Consider the following 22439-nt stretch of genomic DNA (forward strand, 5'->3'; position numbering starts at 1 on the left):
CTCGGCGCCCCTGTGGATTGAAAAACGCGCTGAATCCATGCAGACTCAGATAAGGGGAGGAGCCGGAACTTGATGCAGCTTGCCACCGTCTCAAATGAGTTTTTAAAGGGGACTGAAGCGATCACTAATTAATTAATCAAATAATTTTTAGGGGGGCTGGGCATAAGTTTAGGGGGGCTGAAGCCCCCCTAAAAAGGGCCTAGCGACGCCCCTGGTATAATCATTGATTGACTATTAATTGAACAAATCTACAATTGTAATATACTTTATTGGTTATCGGCCATTAAAAAAATTTAAAGAAATATTGGCTTATAGATTTTAATATCTGTGCATCCATTGTGCTTTTCTGAACTACACTGAAACTATACTTAAGCTTACTAAAGTTGAATAATGACAATATTAAATACTATCGTTATTTTCTTATTACTTTGAAGCTGCTTTGAGACTCCTTCTATGAAGAGCTACTGTAAATAAATAAATATGACTTCATTTATCCACATTGTGGACTTTCACTTGTTGAAAATAGTTTTTAACCTGTCCTGCCTTGTCAGTAGGGTCACCGTCACCCTTCAGGAGTTGAGATTGGAGCAGACGTGTGTGAGTGTGTAACATCAGCAAATATCATGGGCCACTGCAGCGGACGTGTCAGAGAGTTCTGGAACAGTGCTGGCCCGAACACACTCGCACACTTCTGCCGTCTCAACAGTTTTTACAAGAGGTGGGTGAGAGTCAAGGGCCTTGAGTCCTGCCAGCGAGAGTGCTCATCCATTTCCTTTACAGCTGCAGACTATGGCCTATATTTCATGATAAAACTATTCAAATCAATCAAGTGGTCAGACCAGAGGTTGTATAGCTTGAGAGCTGTTGGATTTTAAATATAATTTTATAGGTGCAGTATCTAATATTAACCGCTAGTGGTTGGATTGGGTATTGCAGTCTATATCCAAAATAGTTTTATTTGCATTTCAGTTGCTCTGGTCACAAAGCTGTTTAGATGGATGCTGAGGATTTTTAGGTCGGATAGGATCTGTGATTTCTTGCCCAGTTTGTTTACTGGCTTCCATGGCGATACGCTGTGTTTTCCACCAACTGGCAACCCAGAGTGTTGAAATCCTATTTGCTAATTTGGCAGTTTGCAGAATCACGCAGACCAAAACAAAAACAGACATTCCGACATGGAACTCACATTTCAAAGTAGAATATATGGTTTTTTCAGAGAACCAAGTATGTGGACTTGGCGTGTTTTCTAAATCTCTGTGAACATATTATGGTATTTTTATTGCTTTTGTACAGTAAAAAAAGAAAGAAATTTTAATACGTTACTGTTTGTGCTTTGTGGTGATGCTCAAGTTTTGTAATCGTAAAAGTTGTTTCTACTTTTTATTATATGGCAGATGGCGTAAGATGGACGAATGCGCTGATGAATTTACTCCTGTTATTACCGTTCCGTGTTCCTCTGGCCTTTCTAATGTAAGCATTAATGGCTGCATGCCCAGCTTTCTTTAACATAGATGTCTGGGAATGTTCCTACCACTTACAAGAAGTGTCATCCTCATATCTATCTAGTTGTAGAAGTATAACCACAAGATTGGCTTTTCAGAATAGAGTGCTCTTGAGATGAGAAGTGATGGAATCAATGTTTCCTCAACATCTACAGAAATTATTTGAGCCAGTGGTGCAGGTTTTTACTTTGAACATTCATTTGAACTCATCCATTTCAATGTGTTATGACTCATTAGAAACCATAGGAGGTAATAAATTATGTTTTCCCACAATACTTTATTGTTGCAATGTGATTATTCAGTCTGATGTTTATTTCTGTGCTCTGATGCAATGCAGATGTTTGATCTTTTAATTTAGCATATATTCAGTTGTTTCAGAAACATTGCCCTTGTCCACAATTAACTTCAAAGCAGTATCTCATACTACAAAAAAATGTATTAATCAATGATAAACCTTAGTCAGTTTTTTTTTAAAACATGATCAATTTGTTTCAGACGTATTATTATTATTTTGTATGGAATTGAATGTTGATAATGTTAATGTACTGACAGTAATTGATTTAGTTTATATAATTATTTACACTCATTGACTACTAATTATTATGTAACTAGTAATTATTAAATTTGAAATTTGAACTAACTAATCATCAAAAAAAAAAAAAAAAAAATTCCTGAAAAAAAGAAATGTATATAGGTGTGGGTGTGTGTACACACAGACACACACTAAGGTGCAAGTATACTTTTAATTTTTTAAATATTTTAATATTCAATATTATATGCCCTCTTGCTGAATCTACTGCTAACATACAATCTTACTATAATTTATTTTGACTATTTTATTAATAAACTTAGTTTACAATTTTGTATCCCGTTTTTTTTTGCTCTCTCCTGTTTCAAGCATGAATCTTTACTAACAACAGCGACAACAAAAATATGGTTTATGCTTAAAAAATGAAAAAAAATAGGTTAACTAAATAACTTTTTTTTAAACCATATACTAAATTGTTTTAATGTTTCTTAAAAGATATACGCATGATTGGGAGAGGAAACGTGTCCCTCAACACTGTTTGTATGATTTGAGCACTTTGACAAGTTCATTCATGTTTATGTCTGCAGATGGCAAAAGGTGCATGAGGTTCCAGTGTAAATGACTATTAAGTGCACTTACAGTGGCCAGGCCTGCATTGCTTCTGATGAACTTTGCATGCACTTCTCACTGGGCCGTGCACATTTTGACACGGGGTCACAAACGAGGCAGGGATTAAATGGTAGAGCACAATTGGGGCAAAAGAGGGATTGAGAAGCCTTTGTTGGAGTATGCGAGCAGGTGAAAATGTCAGCAGTGGCTAATGGGCGAAACGTTCGTGCCTGGATGACAGCTTCAAACAGGCGTGACCCTCACGGTGAACTTGTGCTTTTTGTAATTGCAGGCCAGGCCTGTGTGCCGCCTCAGTGGCAGGCCTGTTCTGACACGCTACGTCACACTCCAAGAGCTTGTGTTTGCACTCTCCACCGAGGGTATTCATTTGCAGTTTTTACACTTAGATGGACTTGATTAAACTTTTGGGTAAGTTGCCATGCCAAGCTGGAAGCTTTTCAGATGCTGGTTTGGAATCTGGATTCACAAGCACAATGAGTGACTTGAACTAGCCTCTTTTATAATCAGCTGCATGGGACGCCAAGCTAGTGTCAAACCTCTTGGTTATTTAACTGCTGAATCAGTCAAAAATCATATCAGACCAGATATCCTTTCTTCCTCTTTTTTTTTTAATAAAATATATATTTTAATATATTTCTTTATTTTATTCTATATTTATTATATTTATTTTCTTTATATAATATTTATTTCTTAATTATTTTTATGTATTTATTTGTATTTGTACTTTTATATACATTTCTTTGGATATTTATTTTGGTACTTAATTGTGTATATTTGTTTTCTGTGTTTTTGTATTTGTAATTATGTATTATTATTTATTTTTTTTAAGTTAAATATAATTCATAACACATTCCAAAGTGATATATATATATATGATATATATATATATATATATATATATATATATATATATATATATATATATATATATATATATATATATATATATATATATATATATATATATATATATATATATTTCTTTGGATATTTATTTTGGTACTTAATTGTGTATATTTGTTTTCTGTGTTTTTGTATTTGTAATTATGTATTATTATTTATTTTTTAAGTTAAATATAATTCATAACACATTCCAAAGTGATATATATATATATATAATATATATATATATATATATATATATATATATAAATATATAAAAGTACAAATACAAATAAATACATAAAAATAATTAAGAAATAAATATTATATAAAGAAAATAAATATAATAAATATAGAATAAAATAAAGAAATATATTAAAATATATATTTTATTTAAAAAAAATATAAAATATTATATATATATATATATATATATATATATATATATATATATATATATATATATATATATATATATATATATATATATATTTTTTTTTTTTTTTTTTTTTTTTTTTCTTTTTTAAATAAGCTTTTATTATTTTACCTAGTATTTAAATTTTTTTTATGTGCCATATTTTTTATGCTTATTAGCTCACTAATTTCATGACACACATGGTTCCTGTCTATGTTCAGTGTGTATAAAGTTATACTCTATTTAGGATGCTGTCTTAAAAGGCAGCCGGCCAAATAGGAGGTAGACAGCCAGGTGGTTTTGGAGCAAAGCCTAAGTGTGAATGTGGTCCATTTGGTTTTAATGTCACATACCCTCTATCCTACACACATCCTGTTATTAGAAAACGGTGTTAAATATTAACTATATTTTCTGTTCCATCTCTCATCAGCATCTGAGCCCAACCTGAAGCTGCGATCCAGGCTAAAGCAGAAAGTTACGGAGCGCAGGAGTAGCCCACTGCTCCGGAGGAAGGATGGGCAGATCACCACGGCAAAGAAGCGCTCTCTGGACATGGCAGGTGAGAGGATTGTTCACATTTTATTCATAGTGAAAGTAAAAAAAATGGCAGAATCTCCTGCATGCACTGCTAGGCCATGACTCCAACATCCGTTGATTCTTGACTGACACCAAACTAATCGAGTCCATTTTCTCTCAGAGTCAGCATGCAGCAGTGCTCCTGGTTCTGGTCCGAGTTCACCCAACAACAGTTCAAACAACATCACCAATGAGAACGGCATCGCTGGAGCAATCTCCTGCAGTCCAGTGGAGGTACAGCGCACTGCGTATCAATCTGTGAGCACGGCTGCTTAAGATCAGTTTTGACATCTCTGCTATTTATCATTATTCTCAAATGACAATGAGTATGTTTTATGTGGTCATGCCTGATTTTGGATGATCCAGTAAATCAAATGTTCAGTTTTGATTAAAGGTGCTGTAGGGAACTTTTGTAAAAAAATATTTTTTACATATTTATTAAACCTGTCATTATGTCCTGACAGTAGAATATGAGACAGATAATCTGTGAAAAAAATCAAGCTCCTCTGGCTCCTCCCAGTGGTCCTATTGCCATTTGCAGTTACGGACCGCTCCCGGTAAGAAATCAACCAATCAGAGCTGCAGTCCGTAACTTTATTTGTGTTCAAAATGTAGAAAAATGTATATAATAAGCGAGTACACCATGAATCCATTTTCCAAACCGTGTTTTTAGCTTGTCCTGAATCACTAGGGTGCACCTATAATAAGTGTTTATATTCAGACTATTTTAGATTGCTTCGGGGGTACAGCGTCGGAGTAACCCAGTACCTTTGTGATTCTTCATAGACATAAACAGAGAGAAGTAGTTCCGGCTACGATGTTCTTCCGCAAGACGCAAGCAGTTCTGTTTATTAACCGCTAGAGCATCAAAAGTTCCCTACTGCAGCTTTAATAGTAAAATAGTCTTTTTCTTTTTATCTGGAACTTGTTTTGAATTTGGGGCATGAACTGAGATCTTTCTAAATGATAAGGAATGCAAAATCATCCTTACGTGATGTCAAATTATAACATAATGTGCAATATGCCTATATTTAATTAAAATGTTATAATACATTAATTGTTTTTATTTTAATATTTGTCTAAATATATGTATGTATTTATTATTTCTGTATTTTAACATAGTGCATCATGTTTAATATTTATTCACAAATAATAATAATATATATAATGAATTATAATAAAACTATTACATACAAACAGTGTTGAGGAAAGGTACTTTTAAAAGTAATGCATTACAATATTGCATTAGTCCATATAAAAGTAACATTTTGACTTGTTAACCATTAAAAAAAAATGTATTAAACATCCTTCTTCAGTAATATAACTTTTGCCGTGATTTAATAAAAGCATGTTTTAATGGTTTTAATTGGGCTCTTTGCTTCACTGTGCCTAAGAAAACCTTTTAAGCATGATAAAATCACTGCAGCACATGACGTCGCTCTCGAAGCTTATTGGTGCTTTCTTAAATGGACCTCTAAATCTCTGAATGCTTCGTCTTTAGGACACGTTTTAGTAGTTCTAGCTCAGTTTTATTGGTGGCCACACTTGCCGCTTGTTGCTTTAAGAAGTGTTCAGCGATTTTCCTGGCCGTTTCCTTGCATGTTTTTAAGCCGTGGACAGTCTCCTTCTGTAGACTGGTTCCACAGGGGTCCGGAGAGCGACCAGACAGAGCTGTTTGTTTTTATCGGTGGGGTTTATTTATCTGTGCATATGTTGGTGTGTGTGTGTGTCGTTCCAGCCATCTTTGGCGCACAGACTCACGGGCAGAGAGGGTCCTGTTAGCCAGCTGTCTCTGTACACATCGCCCTCCCTTCCCAACATCACCCTGGGCCTGCCAGCCACCGGCCCCTCCAGCGTGAGTCCATCTTTCTTTCTCTCCGTTATAGAGAGGCCCCTGTCTGGACCGTCAGGGGGCCACATGTGGCTTCCAGCCCCTCAGAAAGAGCCTTTTGAGAGACAATAACTGACCATGGGTCTCTGACGCAAACGAAACATAATTTACGAGGGAATGTCCTCTCTTCTTTGCCCCTGATTCTTTTTGGAATCATGCTCTTTCATTCTCTGCTCACACAGGTGGCGTCTGGCCAACAGGACGGTGACAGAATGGCAGTGCCAGGCATGCAGCCAGGAATACCCATAACCACTCCGTTCATGCCAGGAGCCCACCTGCCTTCTTACCTGGCCGCGTCCACCTTAGAGCGGGAGGGCGGCTCGGCACACAACACTCTCCTGCAGCATATGGTGCTTCTGGAGCAGTCGGCCGCAGGTCAGTCGCAGTCATAATAACCAGTATTGATGTTAACCTGCAGAGACTTGTCCTCTGGTGAAACAGAACGTGACAAGAGAAGGTCTATAACATCTATCCATAAAAGTTTGAATTATATTTGACATTTAGACATTAAAAATAAATATTTTATCTGTGTCATGCCAAGATAACATTTAAATTATTGGGGAATATGAGAACAATTTTCTTTCAAATAAAATAAAATACCAAAACTTAGTTTTTATCATATCATATCTTTATATAATATAAATAATTTATTCAAATTTGTTCATTTTAATTTATATATATATATATATATATATATATATATATATATATATATATATATATATATATATATATATATATATATAACAATACATTATTTGTCAAGATTTCTGCAGTGTAATATTAATTTAGATTTTTTTATTAAATATTTTTATTATTTATGCTTTGTTGTATTGTATTGTATTAAATGAAAAAATACAATGTAAATACAATAAAAAATGCAATGCACTATTTTGTCTCAAAATCGCATTATATTAGATATCATTCAAAAATTTTATATTTCTATTGATTGATGTATTTATTTTATACAATATAAGAATGTACTATTATGTTTTAAAGTTTTTTCTATTATTCGCATTTTCTTAAAGATATTATTAATCTATACTAAGTCTGCTAAATGCATAAATGTAAATGCAATGTAAATATAATAATTGTACATTTTAGCTGTTGTTTTAGGTTATAAGGAAACATAAAATGTTGCAGTTCTACAGACTTATTTGAAAGGAAGGAAATGTGGCCCCTGCTTGAAAACGTTTCAGTCGTTCACCACAGCACATCTTACCCTTAAGCATCCAACACACTTTACCCCTCTGCTCCCTCTTTCAATGTTTAATTTTCATAATTCATGTCTAATCTTTGCAACTGTTGTATTGCTTAAATGTATTATTTACATGGTTTGTTAATTCTCATAATACACAAATATTTCTCATTTCTGTGACATAATTGCCTATTGTTTGCACATTACGTTTCAAAATTGCACCAAAGGGGGGCCTAGGAACAGCCAGGTGCCCCGGGGCCTCACAGGATCATAATGCGCTGCGCTCCGCTCTCCCTGTGGATGTCATGCATTTATTGGTTATAATTAGTCCAGCATAGGTTATGCAGCGCCCTTTATAAACTGGATTCAATTTCCTCCGATACGCACTAAAGAAGGCTCATTTTAATCGAATTAGTCATAGGCGGTGTTAATTAGCCTCCTGATGTGCCAGGATCGGCTTCACGAGAGACGGGAGAGGGAGGCTGCCAATAAGAAGAGGTCAATACTTATCCTGAGGATGCGAGAGAGAGAGAGAGAGAGAGAGAGAGAGAGACTCCTCGCTGGCGCAGTCAGTTCTGACTAATGATTTGTGCCATCATAGACCATCACGTTAAAGATGAAACCTCTTCTCCACCCACTAGCGAATCCACAGGAAGTGTACAAACAGGAAGGTTCAAGCCCCTGGGAGGAGCAGTGATGGAGAGCGTGTCTGGAGCAGAGTGGCGCAATAATGCAAAATAAATAAATCAATAAATAATAGTAAATGTAGCTTTTCCTTTGGCGATCCATCATTTGGTGTACTGGAGGCAGAGATGCATGTTTCAGTTTGTAATGGTCACATACTGGGCTACTCCGTGGCTTTCTTTACACTGCTCTCTGCTGGATTCTGATTGGTCAGTTGTGGCATTCCGAGGGCAACATATTTCTTTGTATAATTATTCTGCAAAGTATAATTGATCGTTGTCCAAGGCAAACAATATCCTGATAGCTGTGCTTTTTCAGTGATTACATGATCAGCATGAACAGTGATTAGCAATTACAAGCTTTTATGTTTTTGTTTTATATATTGAAATATTTTTATATTCACTTTTTAATAATTTTATAGAATTTGTAATAGAATTATATGAAATTACAATATAATTGTATTTCATAGTTATTTTGTATTACTTATATTGAATAATTTCATTTATATAAAAAAATTATAAATGAATATGATTACTTTATTTTTATAATTCTTTTAAATCACAATAAAATCTACAATTATTTATGTATTTATATGTAATGTTATTTTCTATAATATTAATATTTAGTATATAGTATGTATTTATATTAATATATTATGTTCACATTTAGTTATAGTTATTACTATATATTTGCTATATATCACCTATTCTAAAAAAATGTATACGTTTAACTAATTTTGTAGAATTTAATTTTATCTGTATTTAATATTGAATCTACTATTTTATATATATATATATATATATATATATATATATATATATATATATATATATATATATATATGTAATTTCTTTCTATGTACAAATGAATTAAATGCACCTTTAAATATTTTTTGTCACATCTTTTGCTGTTTCTTTTACACATTTTGCACCATTAGTTACATATTTAGGACAGCACGTTAAGTTTGAAATGGTAACTCTCAAATTCAGTGCTCTGTTTGCACTTTTTTGAGAAAGATCTTGTCAGTTTTATTTGTGCATCAGATGCTTCGTGAGCCATCCGTGGGCAGCTTCAGCCATGTGTTCAGGAAACTTAACCCCCAGAGAGCGTAAACTGGCGAGGTGTTAATTAGCTCAGGGCTGAGTGCTAACTAGAATCTGCTGTGTAACCCAAAGCCCATGTGTTGTGTCCCCAGGCCTGGGGGGCGTGTCCCTGCAGTCGCATCCCATCCACAAGCTCCGGCAGCATCGGCCCCTCGGACGCACGCAGTCGGCCCCCCTGCCCCAGAACGCCCAGGCGCTGCAGCAGCTGGTGGTTCAACAGCAGCACCAGCAGTTCCTGGAGAAACACAAGCAACAGTTCCAGCAGCAGCAGCTTCACATCAGCAAGGTACAGCACTCGGTCTGTCTTGAGCACCCCTTAATCACCATGGCAACCAGCAGGATGTGCCTTCCTTATATGGTCAGACCGGAAACACTCTGCTCGTGTGTGTGTGTGTGTGCGTGTGTGTGTGTATGCGCGAAACTGCAGTCATTAGCAGACCCAGACTGAATCTTTGGATAGAATCGCAATTAAACAAGGTAGAACGGAAACAAATTTGTCTGCTTGCACCATTTCAAAAGACTGATCAATTTTTATTTAATGCATTTATGTATTTTCTAAGTCTTGCAAATAAAGAAATACAGTTTTCTTAACCATTAATTAATACAAATATTGAATAAAATATATAACATTCAAAAGGGTCGAAAGATTTTTTGAAACAAGTCTGGTTATTGGTTATTCTTACTAAAACTGTTTTTTTTTATATACAGTAAAAACAGTAATATTTAGAAATATTATAATGATTTAAAAGAACTGTTTTCTATTTTATTATATTTTTAAAAAAATGTAATTTCATCCCATGATCCTAAATCTGAATTTTCAGCATCATTACTCCAGTCTTTAGTGTCAGAAATTACTCTAAAAGTGCTGATTTAATAATGATGATAATAATAATGATAATATTGAAATATTCATGCTTTGATGAATAGAAAGTTTCTAGGAACTTTTTTAATAGACTTTTACAGCATTGTAAAAGTCATTTTTGATTAATTTATTGCATCTTTTTTGAAACTTTTGAAATAGTAATATTTTTTTTACCATTTTTCATTCAAATGTTTTGCTGTAAATTAATTCCACTGATTAGCTTGTCTACATATTTAAACTACTTTTATAATTGTATATATCTGAGCGTTTCAAACACATAAAACTAACTAAAATAAAACCAATGTATTGCTTTTGTACTTGGAATAATTAACTATAAATATTTTCCTACTGTACCATAATTTTGTATTTAATATATGCCATTCGCAGTGCTTCAGTGTATGAGCAATCTTGCATCCTTGTCTGTATTTTCATACACTTTTTTTTCCTCCCAATATTCTTTTGCTTCAGAATGAAGCTTGTCATTCATCTAAGAGCTAGCTGATTTGCTTCATGAACTTTTCAAGGAAGAATTATAAATCCCTTATGGAGAAAGTGAATGCTTGCTGTGCTCCATAATCGCCTCATTTCTCCCTCCTCGTGTTTGCTGATGGAGTGTGTGGTGAGGTCTGTGTTGGGCTCTTGGTTTGTTCCTAATGCCTGTGCTCTCTCTCTCTCACCACCGCAGATGTGCATTATAGATTAGTTATGGGGTTAATCCATGCCTGCACACAAACACGTCAGGATGAGCTCACCGGGTGTGGATCACCTCAGCGCTACACTCGGGGCTTCTGGGAATACTGCCTCTGCTCTGCAGATGGCAGAGGAATTTAATGCTTCCCAAGCATTTACGCTGTTTACATATGACTCCATTCCTCTGTTTTTAAAGTTCACAGGGGAGATATGAGGAGACATATGTTGTGAATCAGTGCTTGAGAATTTCTGCATATCTGTGGACTTAATTTGTGCTTTTTATTCGATGTATCTAGGGGGAAAGAAAATCTGCAAAAAGGATTTAAACATGGTGAAGCATGTTAAAAGGATAGTTCAAATATTGCATGACTCGTTTAGATTCCCCACATCTGAATAAACACAAATGTAAATGAGATTTAAGTGCTGCAGTAGGGAAGGTAGTTGATGAAAAATGTCTTAATTTCTGTGTTTTCCTAAAGTTTGACTTCGGAATCCCCAAAAATTGTACTCAAGACTATATTTATATCTTTATTTTGCCTTTTTGTCTGTCACTTTTGGAGCTTGACAGCCTTTCTCTACCAGTGGACTGATATGTGGGTGTTTAAATGATGCCAGAATTCAAATAACCTCATTAATATTCATGACCCAAGCCACGCCTGTCAAGTTTGTGCGCAGAGCTAGCGACGCTGACAGAAAGTCTAACTTTGTGAACAACCGAAGATGTTTCAGACCTAATTATTGAACTCTTGTGACAAAAAGGTTGATTGACGTTTTTGGGAAGTTTTTCACCTGTCAAATGCTATCTGGTATCAAGTTTTGGATTAATCCTGTCATCTTGGCTTAGTTTTTTTTTTTCTTTTTTTTTGTTATGTAATGTAATGTGTAATTTACCCATTTGACACGTTCACTACGCTGAAGGGAGAGATGGAGCTGCGGTGAGGATGGGGGAAAAACAAAGCAGAGAATATAAAAAAAGCTTGTTTAGAATGAAGCACAGGGATGAGGCAATTGCCGAGTGCTCTGACGTCAATTATGTTCCCTTGGCACATTGCCAGGGGCTGTGTTTTTACCACACTGGAGTGTGTGTGTGTGTGCGTGTGTGAGAGAGAGCTGTCAATGAGCTGTCATTGCCACAGTGATAGGGTTAGACACAATTTTCACAGCATGAGCTTGAGCCAAGAGGACAGTTTCTTTTGTTCCTGTTGTTCCAGGAGTATTATTTAATGCAGCTGTAGCTTTGACTGTATTTTTGGACACCAGATCTGTGTGTGTTGCACAGGTCTTAAGTTCTTTTCTCGTGAAGTCCTGTTTTGTTCGCCAGCGTTCACAATCACAACTTGTTTTAGCTCCATTAAGTGGTTTAATTCTAAAGCGAACTGTGTGTTAATAAAGTGAATGTGGTCAGTTTTATTTAATGTTGGTTTATACTTTTTAAAGAGTTATCTACACTACAAGCTGCTAACAAAAACTAGCAAACAGTTGTTTAACAATCTGATAGAGATATCGTCAGATCGTTAAACATTTGTTAACAATTTTTTTTTTTAGTATTGATTTTATTTTGCTCTTATTTGCTAAACAAATCCAAATTGAATTGATCGCAGATGCAGTAAAAAGAGTAATATAATGAAATGTCATTACAAATTAAATTCTATTTTTATATACGTTTTCAAAGGAAATTTATTCCTGTGATGGCAAAGCTGAATTATTAGAAACCATTACTCCAGCCCCACAGAATCTCTGATGAATAGAAAGTTTAAAAGAGCAGCGTTTATGTGATATTTAATAGAAACTGATCTTTTCTAACATTATAACTCAATAGTCCTGAAAAAAAACTTAGTTTAAAATTAGTTACAGTTATTAATTGTACTAAACAAGATTTTTTTCTTTCTTTTTTTTTTTTTTTGTTGATAGAAATGAATACCTTTATTCAGCAAGAACACATTAAACTGAAAAAGTGACAGTAAAGACTTAAAATTCTTTTTCAGTTTAATGTGTTCTTGCTGAATAAAGGTATTCATTTCTATCAACAAAAAAAAGAAAGAAAAAAATCTTGTTTAGTTTTTCCTTTTTTTTAAGGTGTTTTTTTTTCAGGACTTTTGAGTAAAGATTCAAAGCATATTCTCTAAATTTTTTTGTTTATTTTGTATCAGTAGAAGTCTGATTCATCAGTTGAGTTGATGGTGATTTTGACTCGTATCTCTCAGATGATGGCTAAACCGAGCGAGCCGGGACGACAGCACGAGAGTCACCCGGAGGAGACGGAGGAGGAGCTGCGGGAGCACCAGGGCCTGGGCGACTCCACGGAGGCTCGTCCTCACGGGGTCACCATCAAACAGGAACCTCCGGATGAGCAGGATGAAGAGTTCCAGAGGCAAGCCGAGGAAGAGCTGCTCTTCAGACAGGTGAGGGTGTCCGAGCAGACACCGAGCACCAGAAGGGGGCAGCAACAGCCTCCAATAAAGAGTCAGACTCGCTGTTGGTGAAAAGGGGGTTATTAACTCGTAAGAACAATCTGTCCCAACAAGATACTGCGTATTTCTGGCACTTACTCAGCTGGAGACAGGCATTGATTTTACTTTAAGCTGCCATAAAACAATACAAGTGGTTTATGTCAAATACAAATAGACCAGCTGTGCTAGCTAAAATGCTGCTTTCATTGGAATTCATTTAAATGAATCGGCAGTTTTGCACAATTAAAACAAACAAACACATATTTCCAAGACAGCAGATCTTGTACCTTTCTATTTTTGTCTCTATAATAATGCATTTACATAAGAACATTCTTATATTAATTTACACTTCAAAAAAATGAATTTTGGAGCTGAATTTTCAGATATATCATTAAAAAGCATGCTCAGTATGAGTTTATTTATGCAATCCCTGAAAAATCTGTGTATTTTTTTCACCATTCAGAAGTGTTTAATGCAAGCACAGGTCTACTTCGCTTAATTAAACGCTGCTTTTTAAAAATGAACGGGAGGTGGGCGCTTGTGCTGGAAGAGATCGTTTAGGTCCAGCTCTTTTTCTTCTTAATGGGCAGCAGGGGTGCATGTTCCTCTGCATATTCCTGCAGTCGAACTGAAATATTCATCAGCTAAATGACTCTGTGTCCAAAACTGAACGTAGCTGCCAATTAACAGACAGCATTTATGTTTGAAGAAACCTCTAAAGGTTTCAGACCAGCTTCCAAGACACCATCACATCACTTCTAGTGATCAAGAATAAATCAAGTCAGCTTTAGACAGTAAATATATAGAGGCTACAGTGCTTGTTTCTTAGTATAAATTGAAATAAACACTACTGTTCAAAAGTTCAGGTTAAGTTTTATTAAGTCGATATGTTTATTCAGCAAGAATGCATTGAACTGGTCAAATGGTGACAGTAAAGAATACTTTAAATAAATTAAAAGAATCAAAGAATCCTTAAAAAAAAGTTTTCACAAAAATTGTTCATAGTAAAAATAAATGTTTCTCGAGCAGCAAATCAGCATATTAGACTGCAGCAGCAGGCCATGCATTTCACACCTAGGCCTTAAACACAAAGCATTGTGGTATATGAAGTGGAGCTCAGAACACTCTTGCCTTTATAAACGGATTTTAAAACGAAAAGCATTATCTATACTGAATGTAACACTTTTGTTAGTGGTTTGCAATGTATTGAGTGCCACCTGCTGGTTATTTGTGTAACTACAGGGTGCCTAAAAATACTTCTTCTCTGTAAAGTATGAAAAACTTCCATATAAGGTTACGTATGTTAATTTTCACATATTGACATTATTATATTTCAAGCTAAACTTTTGTTCTTGTCTCTGCGCAGCAAGCTCTCCTGTTGGAGCAACAGAGGATCCATCAGCTGAGGAACTATCAGGCCTCCATGGAGGCGGCCGGTCTATCTGTGACCTTCCCGGGCCATCGGCCCCTGTCCAGAGCACAGTCATCCCCGGCCTCTGCGACCTTTCCCATTGTGGTGCAGGAACCTCCAGCCAAACCGCGTTTCACCACCGGTCAGTCACTGGATCAGATGCTCCAAATAATTTACCAACTAAACAGCTAAGCCTTGGAACATAACCTTAAAAGCAACAAAAAAGTGTATTTATATTAGTTATCAGCCATCTTTTATTAAGTATGTGTGTCCTTACAGGTCTGGTGTATGACACCCTGATGCAGAAACACCAGTGCATGTGTGGAAACAGTAACAACCACCCCGAACACGCCGGGCGCATCCAGAGCATCTGGTCCCGTCTGCAGGAGACGGGACTGCGCGGCCAGTGTGAGGTGACCCCTTCACCCATGTCCCTCTCTTTATAACATATCAGCACATATCAGCACGGTTACATGATGTAGTCTTTCAGCACTAAGCATATTTAAGTTGTATTTAGCTTCACTGCTGGTTACTGTGGCAGGGTGAAGGATACTTTACGATCTGTAGAGGGCGCTGTTCAGCCATCACAAACACAGCCACACGCTTTATGAATAAGCCAAAGAGTTTTACTCAAAAGGAAAGGGGCTGTGAGATTGTTTTGAGTGTGTTCAAGGAGTTTTTCATAAAAAAAAATATATATATATATATATAAATTTATACATAATGTCTTAGTATTTGGTCCTTCCCACTTTTCCTCTAATGAAGGTAGCAATGAAGCTACGTGAACACCACAGGTTTGTTCAAAACCTGATGCTCATGTTCTCCAGATTCATCCGAAAATGATCCCAAGAGCATCTTGAGCTTTAGTGGAAGCAGCATCTTACGACTTTCACGCTGAAGAGTGACCAATTTTAATAATTATAATGACCTAAAAAATAAGATTTTTTTTTAATGTTTTGTAGTCTGTCTTGTATTAAATTACAGCATTTATTTGATCACAAATCTGAAGTATTATTACAATTTAAAATAGCTGTTTTCTATTTAAATGTATTTAAAAAAGTAATTTATTCCTGTGACAAAGCTGAATTATCAGCATCATTCCTCCAGTCTTCAGTGTCACATGATCCTTCAGAAATCATTCTGATTTGCTGCTCAAGAACCATTTCTTATTATTAGCAAAGTTGGAAACATGTGCTGCTTAATAATTTTGTTGAATCCATGATAGACCCCCCCCCCCCCCAATATATCTTGGCTATCTTTAATGAACAGAAGGTTTAAAAGAACAGCATTAATTAAAACATGTTTTGTTTCAAACATCATAAATGTCTTTAGTATCCCTTTTGATCCATTTAAAGCATTATTGCTGAATGAATGATAAGAATTACTGACCCCAAGAATTTTAAACGTTGTTTCTTCTTAATTTAACACAAAATGTTTCAAAAATCCTGCAGCTTAGTTCATTTTCAAGTTTAAATAACACAAATCACAGATTTCGCTTTACAGAACCTGCACGAGACTCCTCACAAAGCACCACACAATTCATATCTGTTTGTTTCTGCATATACAGTATAAACACACACACACACCCACCCACACATACACACATAAATCTAAATGCACGCTTTAAGCTATAATTAACATTATTTTACCACATTTTGCAATGCTTAAATCTATTTTCCCCCTAAAATCAATGCAGGAAAGCAGTCTGTGCCTGCTTATCTCTGCCTCCACCTGCTGAGGGCAATTCCTGAGCTCTCTCATCATCTCGAGCTCTGATCGCTGGTGCCTAATGGCTCTCGCTGGATCTAATCTCTCCTGCCACGCTGGCTCCATTGCGTCAGGCCTGTTAGAGTAGGTCGCATAGCTGCAGTCTCTGTTTTCCTCCAAACAAACAAGTAAACAAGCACGACAATGGCACGTCCGCGCGCCCGTTCTCTCGCTCCTTGGTGGGGATGTTTATTGTGCTGGGAGATGGAAACAGTGAATTGGGCCTCAATTAAAGGCAGTCGTGACTCTAATACCCCCGTAATCTACAGCAGGGGGGCTCTTAAAGAGTGCAGGGTTGTTTTAAGCTGCCGCCGAACAGCACCGGGCCCCCGAGGGCCCCTCTTTAACTGCCCCTGCTGTTAAATCTGAGAGGTAGTACGTCCTGTTGCAGGTGTCAGCTCGGAGCGGCCCTGAGCGCTTCCACAGGTGGGCAGGTCCGCCTCCCTCTCCGATGGTTTGTGCCTCAGAGGCCACAGCTATTAAAAAAGGGAAAATGACATTATTGCAAATCCAGCAGCTCCGGCACCTCCGAGGGCCGACGGCTTTGTTCTACAGACACGTGGGGCCCAGTTTGGAGAGGGGTCTGTTTCAGCTCTGCTCAGACAGCTAAAGACTTCAGAGGGGGCAGGATGGCGGCTCAATGTGGCTGTCGATTTTGCAATTAATAAAAAATGTCTCGCCAAAACATTCCAGGTTATAAACTAATAATAACAGGCGCTGTAAAAAATCCATGACCTGGACCGGGGGTGTCCAGTCACGTTCCTGGAGAACCCCAACACACTTGTCTGGAGGTTTCTAGAGAGTCGGAGGACCTTGATTAGCTGGTTCAGATGTTTTTAATTAGAGGGAGAGCTCAACTCTGCAGGACAGGGCTTTTAAGGACACTTTTTTGTTTACATATTAATCATAGGTTGTTCAGAAGGACTGTTTTTGTACATAATTGTATACAGATCTAGAATGTGTGCTTTGTTACATCACCTTGTTTTTAAAAAATCAATTTTCTTTTGACAGATTTGTCATATATATATGTGAAATCATATGCATTTGCAACTTGTTTAAATGCGATTGTACTGAATAAAAAGTTCAAATTTGAATTTTGAGATTGTGAACAAGTAAACTGTAAAGAAAGGTTTAGCATTTTGCAATTAATCATTTAATTTAATTTAAAATTAAGTTGAAATTCACAAGTTTAGGGTCAGTGCTTTTTTGTAGCAAAGTTGATATTTTTTATTCAGTAAGGATGCATTAAACTGATGAAAAGTGACGGTCAAGTGCTTTTTAACTTTCTGTTCATCAAAGTATTATTATATATATATGTATGTATGTATGTATATGTATGTTTCAACTTTACACAAAACAACTGTTTTCCACATTGGTAATAAGAAATCAGCATACTGAAAAATTTTTTTGCTGAGTCGTATGACAATGAAGACTGGATTAATTATGCTAAAAAAAATATACCATTAAAAAATTATATTAATATATTAAAATTTAAATCAACAACAAGACAAAAGCTATTTTAAAAGGTAAACATTTTTCACAATAATACTGTTTTTCTTGTATTTTTTTATCAAATAAATGCAGCCTTAATGAGCATAGACTCTTTTCAAAACATATTTCAAAAGTCTTACCGATGCCAAACTGTTGAATATTATTTCACGCTTAAGAACATAGAATATACACAACACAAAAAAAAAAAAAAAATCTTGGATTTCAATGTACAATAATTTTACACTATTTTAACAAAATGCACAAAAACTAGCATCAAGTCTCAAAGTTAAGACTATATTTCAGCTGATTGCTATATATACGAAATACACAGCCTCTACTTCATCCATGTCGAACCGAATAAAGCATCTTTTCTTACGATGGTTTTAACTCTCTCTCTTTTTATTTTTTTGGTGCAGTGTATTCGAGGCAGGAAAGCCACTCTGGAGGAGCTACAGACGGTCCACACTGAGGCTCATGTGCTGCTTTACGGAACCAACCCTCTCAGACAGAAGCTGGACAGTAAGAGCAAACACACACACACACACACACACACACACACCTGACTACACCACGGGCTGAATCTTGAGTTTTGTGAATGAGCACATTGTTGTATTCCTCTCTCTGCGACACTTGGAGCCTGCGATGGCCTTCTCAGTTATTAGCCCGTGAAGCTTCTCCTGGACTTCTGCAGTTATCCACATTATTTACGCTTCTGCAGCCAGATCCGCCTTACAGCACGTTTCCCAAATTCTGCAGTTCGTTTCATTTCTGTTTTTGGCCTGTTGTCATTCCCACCCCATCCCAAACTCCCTGGCGTTCCCCTCTGTCAGCCCACTCTCTGCTTTCATCAGTCATGGCCTTGATCTGAGTCTGCCCCTGAGCTGTCCGTCAAGGCCGTCACCTCTCTGCCAATAACAACCACACATGCAGTTTTCCATGACTTCAGCTCCGGCCCCCTCATGCAGCGATCAAACACTTGATTAAACCACATGCCCGCTCACACACACGTGCACACACACCGATATTTCACACTCCTCGGGTACGGAGACGACATGTTTCCACCTTTTCTATCTGATCGGGTCGGTTTATTCAACAGACTTTTTTTTGATCTCGCAGCAGTGTGTTGCTTCATGAGCACGATTGATTTGAAAATAGGGCAATTTTAATCAATAGATGGTTTGCCTCACTGAGAAACGTTGGATTATTGCATGTTTTTGTGCAGTTATATAGAAGGGGATGGTCATTGTGGTCATTTTGTTGAGTATTCGGGGTTGGTGGTCCATCTGTGCTGATTGATGTCCGATTTACGTCTTTTGGCATTGCATTACAAGTCAGATTTTTTTTTTTTTCTGTATATAAATACGGTATATCATTATTTTTGTGCAACAGAGGAATCCCTAAGAATTTATTTATTACAATTTATTAGTTGAATCAAATGACACTGGTTGCATGTTTTTGATTCACTAAAAAGAATCAGCTCATTAGAGTCATTGGTTTGTGAATCAAATGACACTAGTTGCACTATGCTTTTGATTCACTTAAAAGAGCCGGCTCATAAGAATCATTGGTCCATGAATCAAATGACATGGCTTGCACTAAATGTTTTAAATCACTCATCACAGCCAGCGCATGGCTTGTAAGAGTCATTAGTTAAAGAATCATATGACACTGGTTGCACTATAGTTTTGATTCACACACACACACACACACACACATAAAGTATTTTTTTTTTTATGAATTGGATTACACTTCTTTCTCTGTTTGTTGTGTGTTTATTAAAAAGGCACAACTCATTAGTTATGACACTGGATATGTTTTTGATTTGATTAGTCACTGGTTTTGAATCGAATGACACAGGTTGCACTATATGTTTTTAATTCCCTTAAAAGAATCAGATCAGAAGAGTCGTCGGTTTATGAATCAGATGATATTATATAAGTTGCGCTGTGTTGTTTGTACATATATATTCACATGCAGAAGACGATTAGCTTAGTGATGTTGATGATCTTCATGTCTTTCTCTTTTGTCTCTCGTCAGGCTCAGTGACACCCATGTTCGTGAGGCTGCCGTGCGGAGGAATCGGGGTGAGTTTCTCTTTTTTTCCCGTGTGTAAATAACGGTCCCGTTGGTTCTCCCTCCCCCGAACTCCAGCAGCAACAACAACTGTTGCTCTCCTTTCTGCCGGGCGGGTAATTGTGTCCAGATGTTTTCTATAAACAAGCTGTGTGTGCTGTGTGTGTATTCTCTGACGATGATGATGAATGAATAGATAGACTTGTTCTTCAGTGCTGAGTGGACAGTGTCAGCCACACTCTTTCACAGATCTGGAACAGGAAGTACTCATCCTCACTTCTCTCATTCTGCTCATGCCCCCCCGTCTGGGGTAGGTGAATGATTCAGACAGACCGTGAATGGTTTCCTGTTATGAATGGAGAGGTGGTTCAGTCATTCATGTGAAACAATATGGGGTAATCTCGCTTTTTTGTTGCCATCAATACAGTATATCTGTATGTGAAAGGGAATTTATTTATTTTTTCTGTGGCATTTTGAAAATATTGCACAAAGTCTAAAAATATTGCACAAATGACTATTTGGGATAATGTAATCATAACATTAACATTGCATTTATGCCTTAACGGTCATGCATTTTGCAGATGTGACTTATATTGCATTAAAAATATGCATTTTATCTGATTTGAAACTATGATCCTGTCGAAGCGTGTGCTATTCTCCGTTGTTTGACCTAAAAGAAGACTATATTAAGTTTAACCATCCAAATAAGGAAGTGTTAAAGTGACCCTTTTATGGATTTTTGAAAATGACCTTTCATGCAGTGTGTAACACAGCTCTAAGTGAATAAATAACATCCTGCAAAGTTTTACATCTGAAAGTGCACCACTAGGTGGCACTTTTGGAGTGGTAAAAATAGCGGTTACACAGTTCACAAACACTGCTTTATCAGGCATTAAAGACATGATGAAATCAAAATGAGATCAATCACGATAGATTAGTGTCACGCATAGGAGGGGTTTGAGAAAAATTAATCGTTGAGCCAAACGTTTGGGAGTTGTTGAGCGAGTAAGATAAAAATAAATGCATATTTATAAGACAATGAAAGTGTTTTTTGACCTTGCATGCATGTCGACCTGTTTTGCTGGGGACTCCCAAAACCAAAATATGAACCTTTCATTACCTATAATAGGCAGACGTTGAACTAGTTTCATATTTGTTTGGTTGTTGCAAGTTCCTGAAGCAAAATATAATTGAAGAGGAAGCGCATATTGGCTGAAAAAACTTGATTTAATAGGACCACCTTATTTATTTGCTTATTTATTACATATTTATGTAATACACTCTCTTCCTCTCTTTATAATTTATAAAGCTGTTTTGAAATTACTATTCATTAAATAATTGTTAAAAAATACACTTTTTCGCAAAAATACGAGGCACCGTTTAACAGTTTTTAACACTGATAATAAAAAAAAATTTTTATTGAGCAGCAAATCAACATATTCAAATGATTTCTGAAGGATCATGTGACTCTGAAGACTGGAGTAAAGCTTTACATCACAGGAATGAATTACATATTCATATATTTCAATATAAAACCGTTATTTTAGATTGTAATAACATTTCACAATATTGTTATTTTTACTGTCGTTTTAATCAAACGAATAGAACAAATCCTTAGTAAGCATTAGAGAAGCACCACTTTTGAATGGTTGCATATGTATATAAAACAATATTAATGTTTTTGAGAACAATGTTTACTTGAACGTATTGTTCAGGTGAACTGGGAGCCAAAAAACCCCACCATTCACAGTTTATGACAGTTTTCAAAACAAGTTTCACACAATTATCTGTCTGACAATTAATAGCCAGACAAATTCTATAATTGTGATGGATATGTTTATATACTTCCAGACGCAGTGAGGTGTGTGTGTGTGTGTGTGTGTGTGTGTGTGTGTGTGTGTGACCTCAGGCAGGGCTGTGGAGGGGGACTGATAAATGGCAGGCGGTTCTGTCTGGCTGAAGTCTCAGTCTTTGAGCTGAATGGTGAGAAACAGAAGGGCTCTGGACTCTTTTATGGAAATGGAACAAAATTGTTGTCTTCCTGCATCTCTCCAGCGAAAATTAGCCTGTCAGGGTGAAGATAAACTGTGCTTGCCTGAGACCTGCGCCCCCAAACCTCAGCTCTACAACATCACTCTATTACTTTCTACCGCTTTTACACCATGGGCCACGTAGGGGTGGGCTTTGGGGGCTTAAGACCTAATGTTTTGATGTCTTTTGCCAAGTTTTTTTTTCGTTTGTTCTTTTTTATTATTATTATATATACTGTTACATATGTGCCAGGG

At 36.3% G+C, this 22439-nt stretch overlaps 1 protein-coding gene across 6 annotated transcripts in view; it reads left to right on the top strand.

The window, feature by feature from the left end:
• The window catches only part of LOC113108296 (histone deacetylase 4-like), a 201100-nt gene that overhangs the window by 132098 nt on the left and 46563 nt on the right, over window positions 1–22439 (top strand). For 4 of the 6 annotated variants that reach the window (XM_026271246.1, XM_026271245.1, XM_026271248.1 and 1 more), the window contains 10 exons: window positions 4389–4517; window positions 4656–4792; window positions 6273–6389; window positions 6608–6800; window positions 9503–9696; window positions 13167–13364; window positions 14779–14965; window positions 15103–15236; window positions 18498–18600; window positions 20119–20165. In XM_026271246.1, coding sequence (XP_026127031.1) covers window positions 4389–4517; window positions 4656–4792; window positions 6273–6389; window positions 6608–6800; window positions 9503–9696; window positions 13167–13364; window positions 14779–14965; window positions 15103–15236; window positions 18498–18600; window positions 20119–20165 — 1439 coding nt within the window. The remainder of the gene's footprint in view (window positions 1–4388; window positions 4518–4655; window positions 4793–6272; window positions 6390–6607; window positions 6801–9502; window positions 9697–13166; window positions 13365–14778; window positions 14966–15102; window positions 15237–18497; window positions 18601–20118; window positions 20166–22439) is intronic. The other 2 variants (XM_026271250.1, XM_026271247.1) reach the window with 1 other exon arrangement.

The sequence above is a fragment of the Carassius auratus genome, chromosome 9 (assembly GCF_003368295.1).
Source record: "Carassius auratus strain Wakin chromosome 9, ASM336829v1, whole genome shotgun sequence".
Classification (NCBI taxonomy): domain Eukaryota; kingdom Metazoa; phylum Chordata; class Actinopteri; order Cypriniformes; family Cyprinidae; genus Carassius; species Carassius auratus.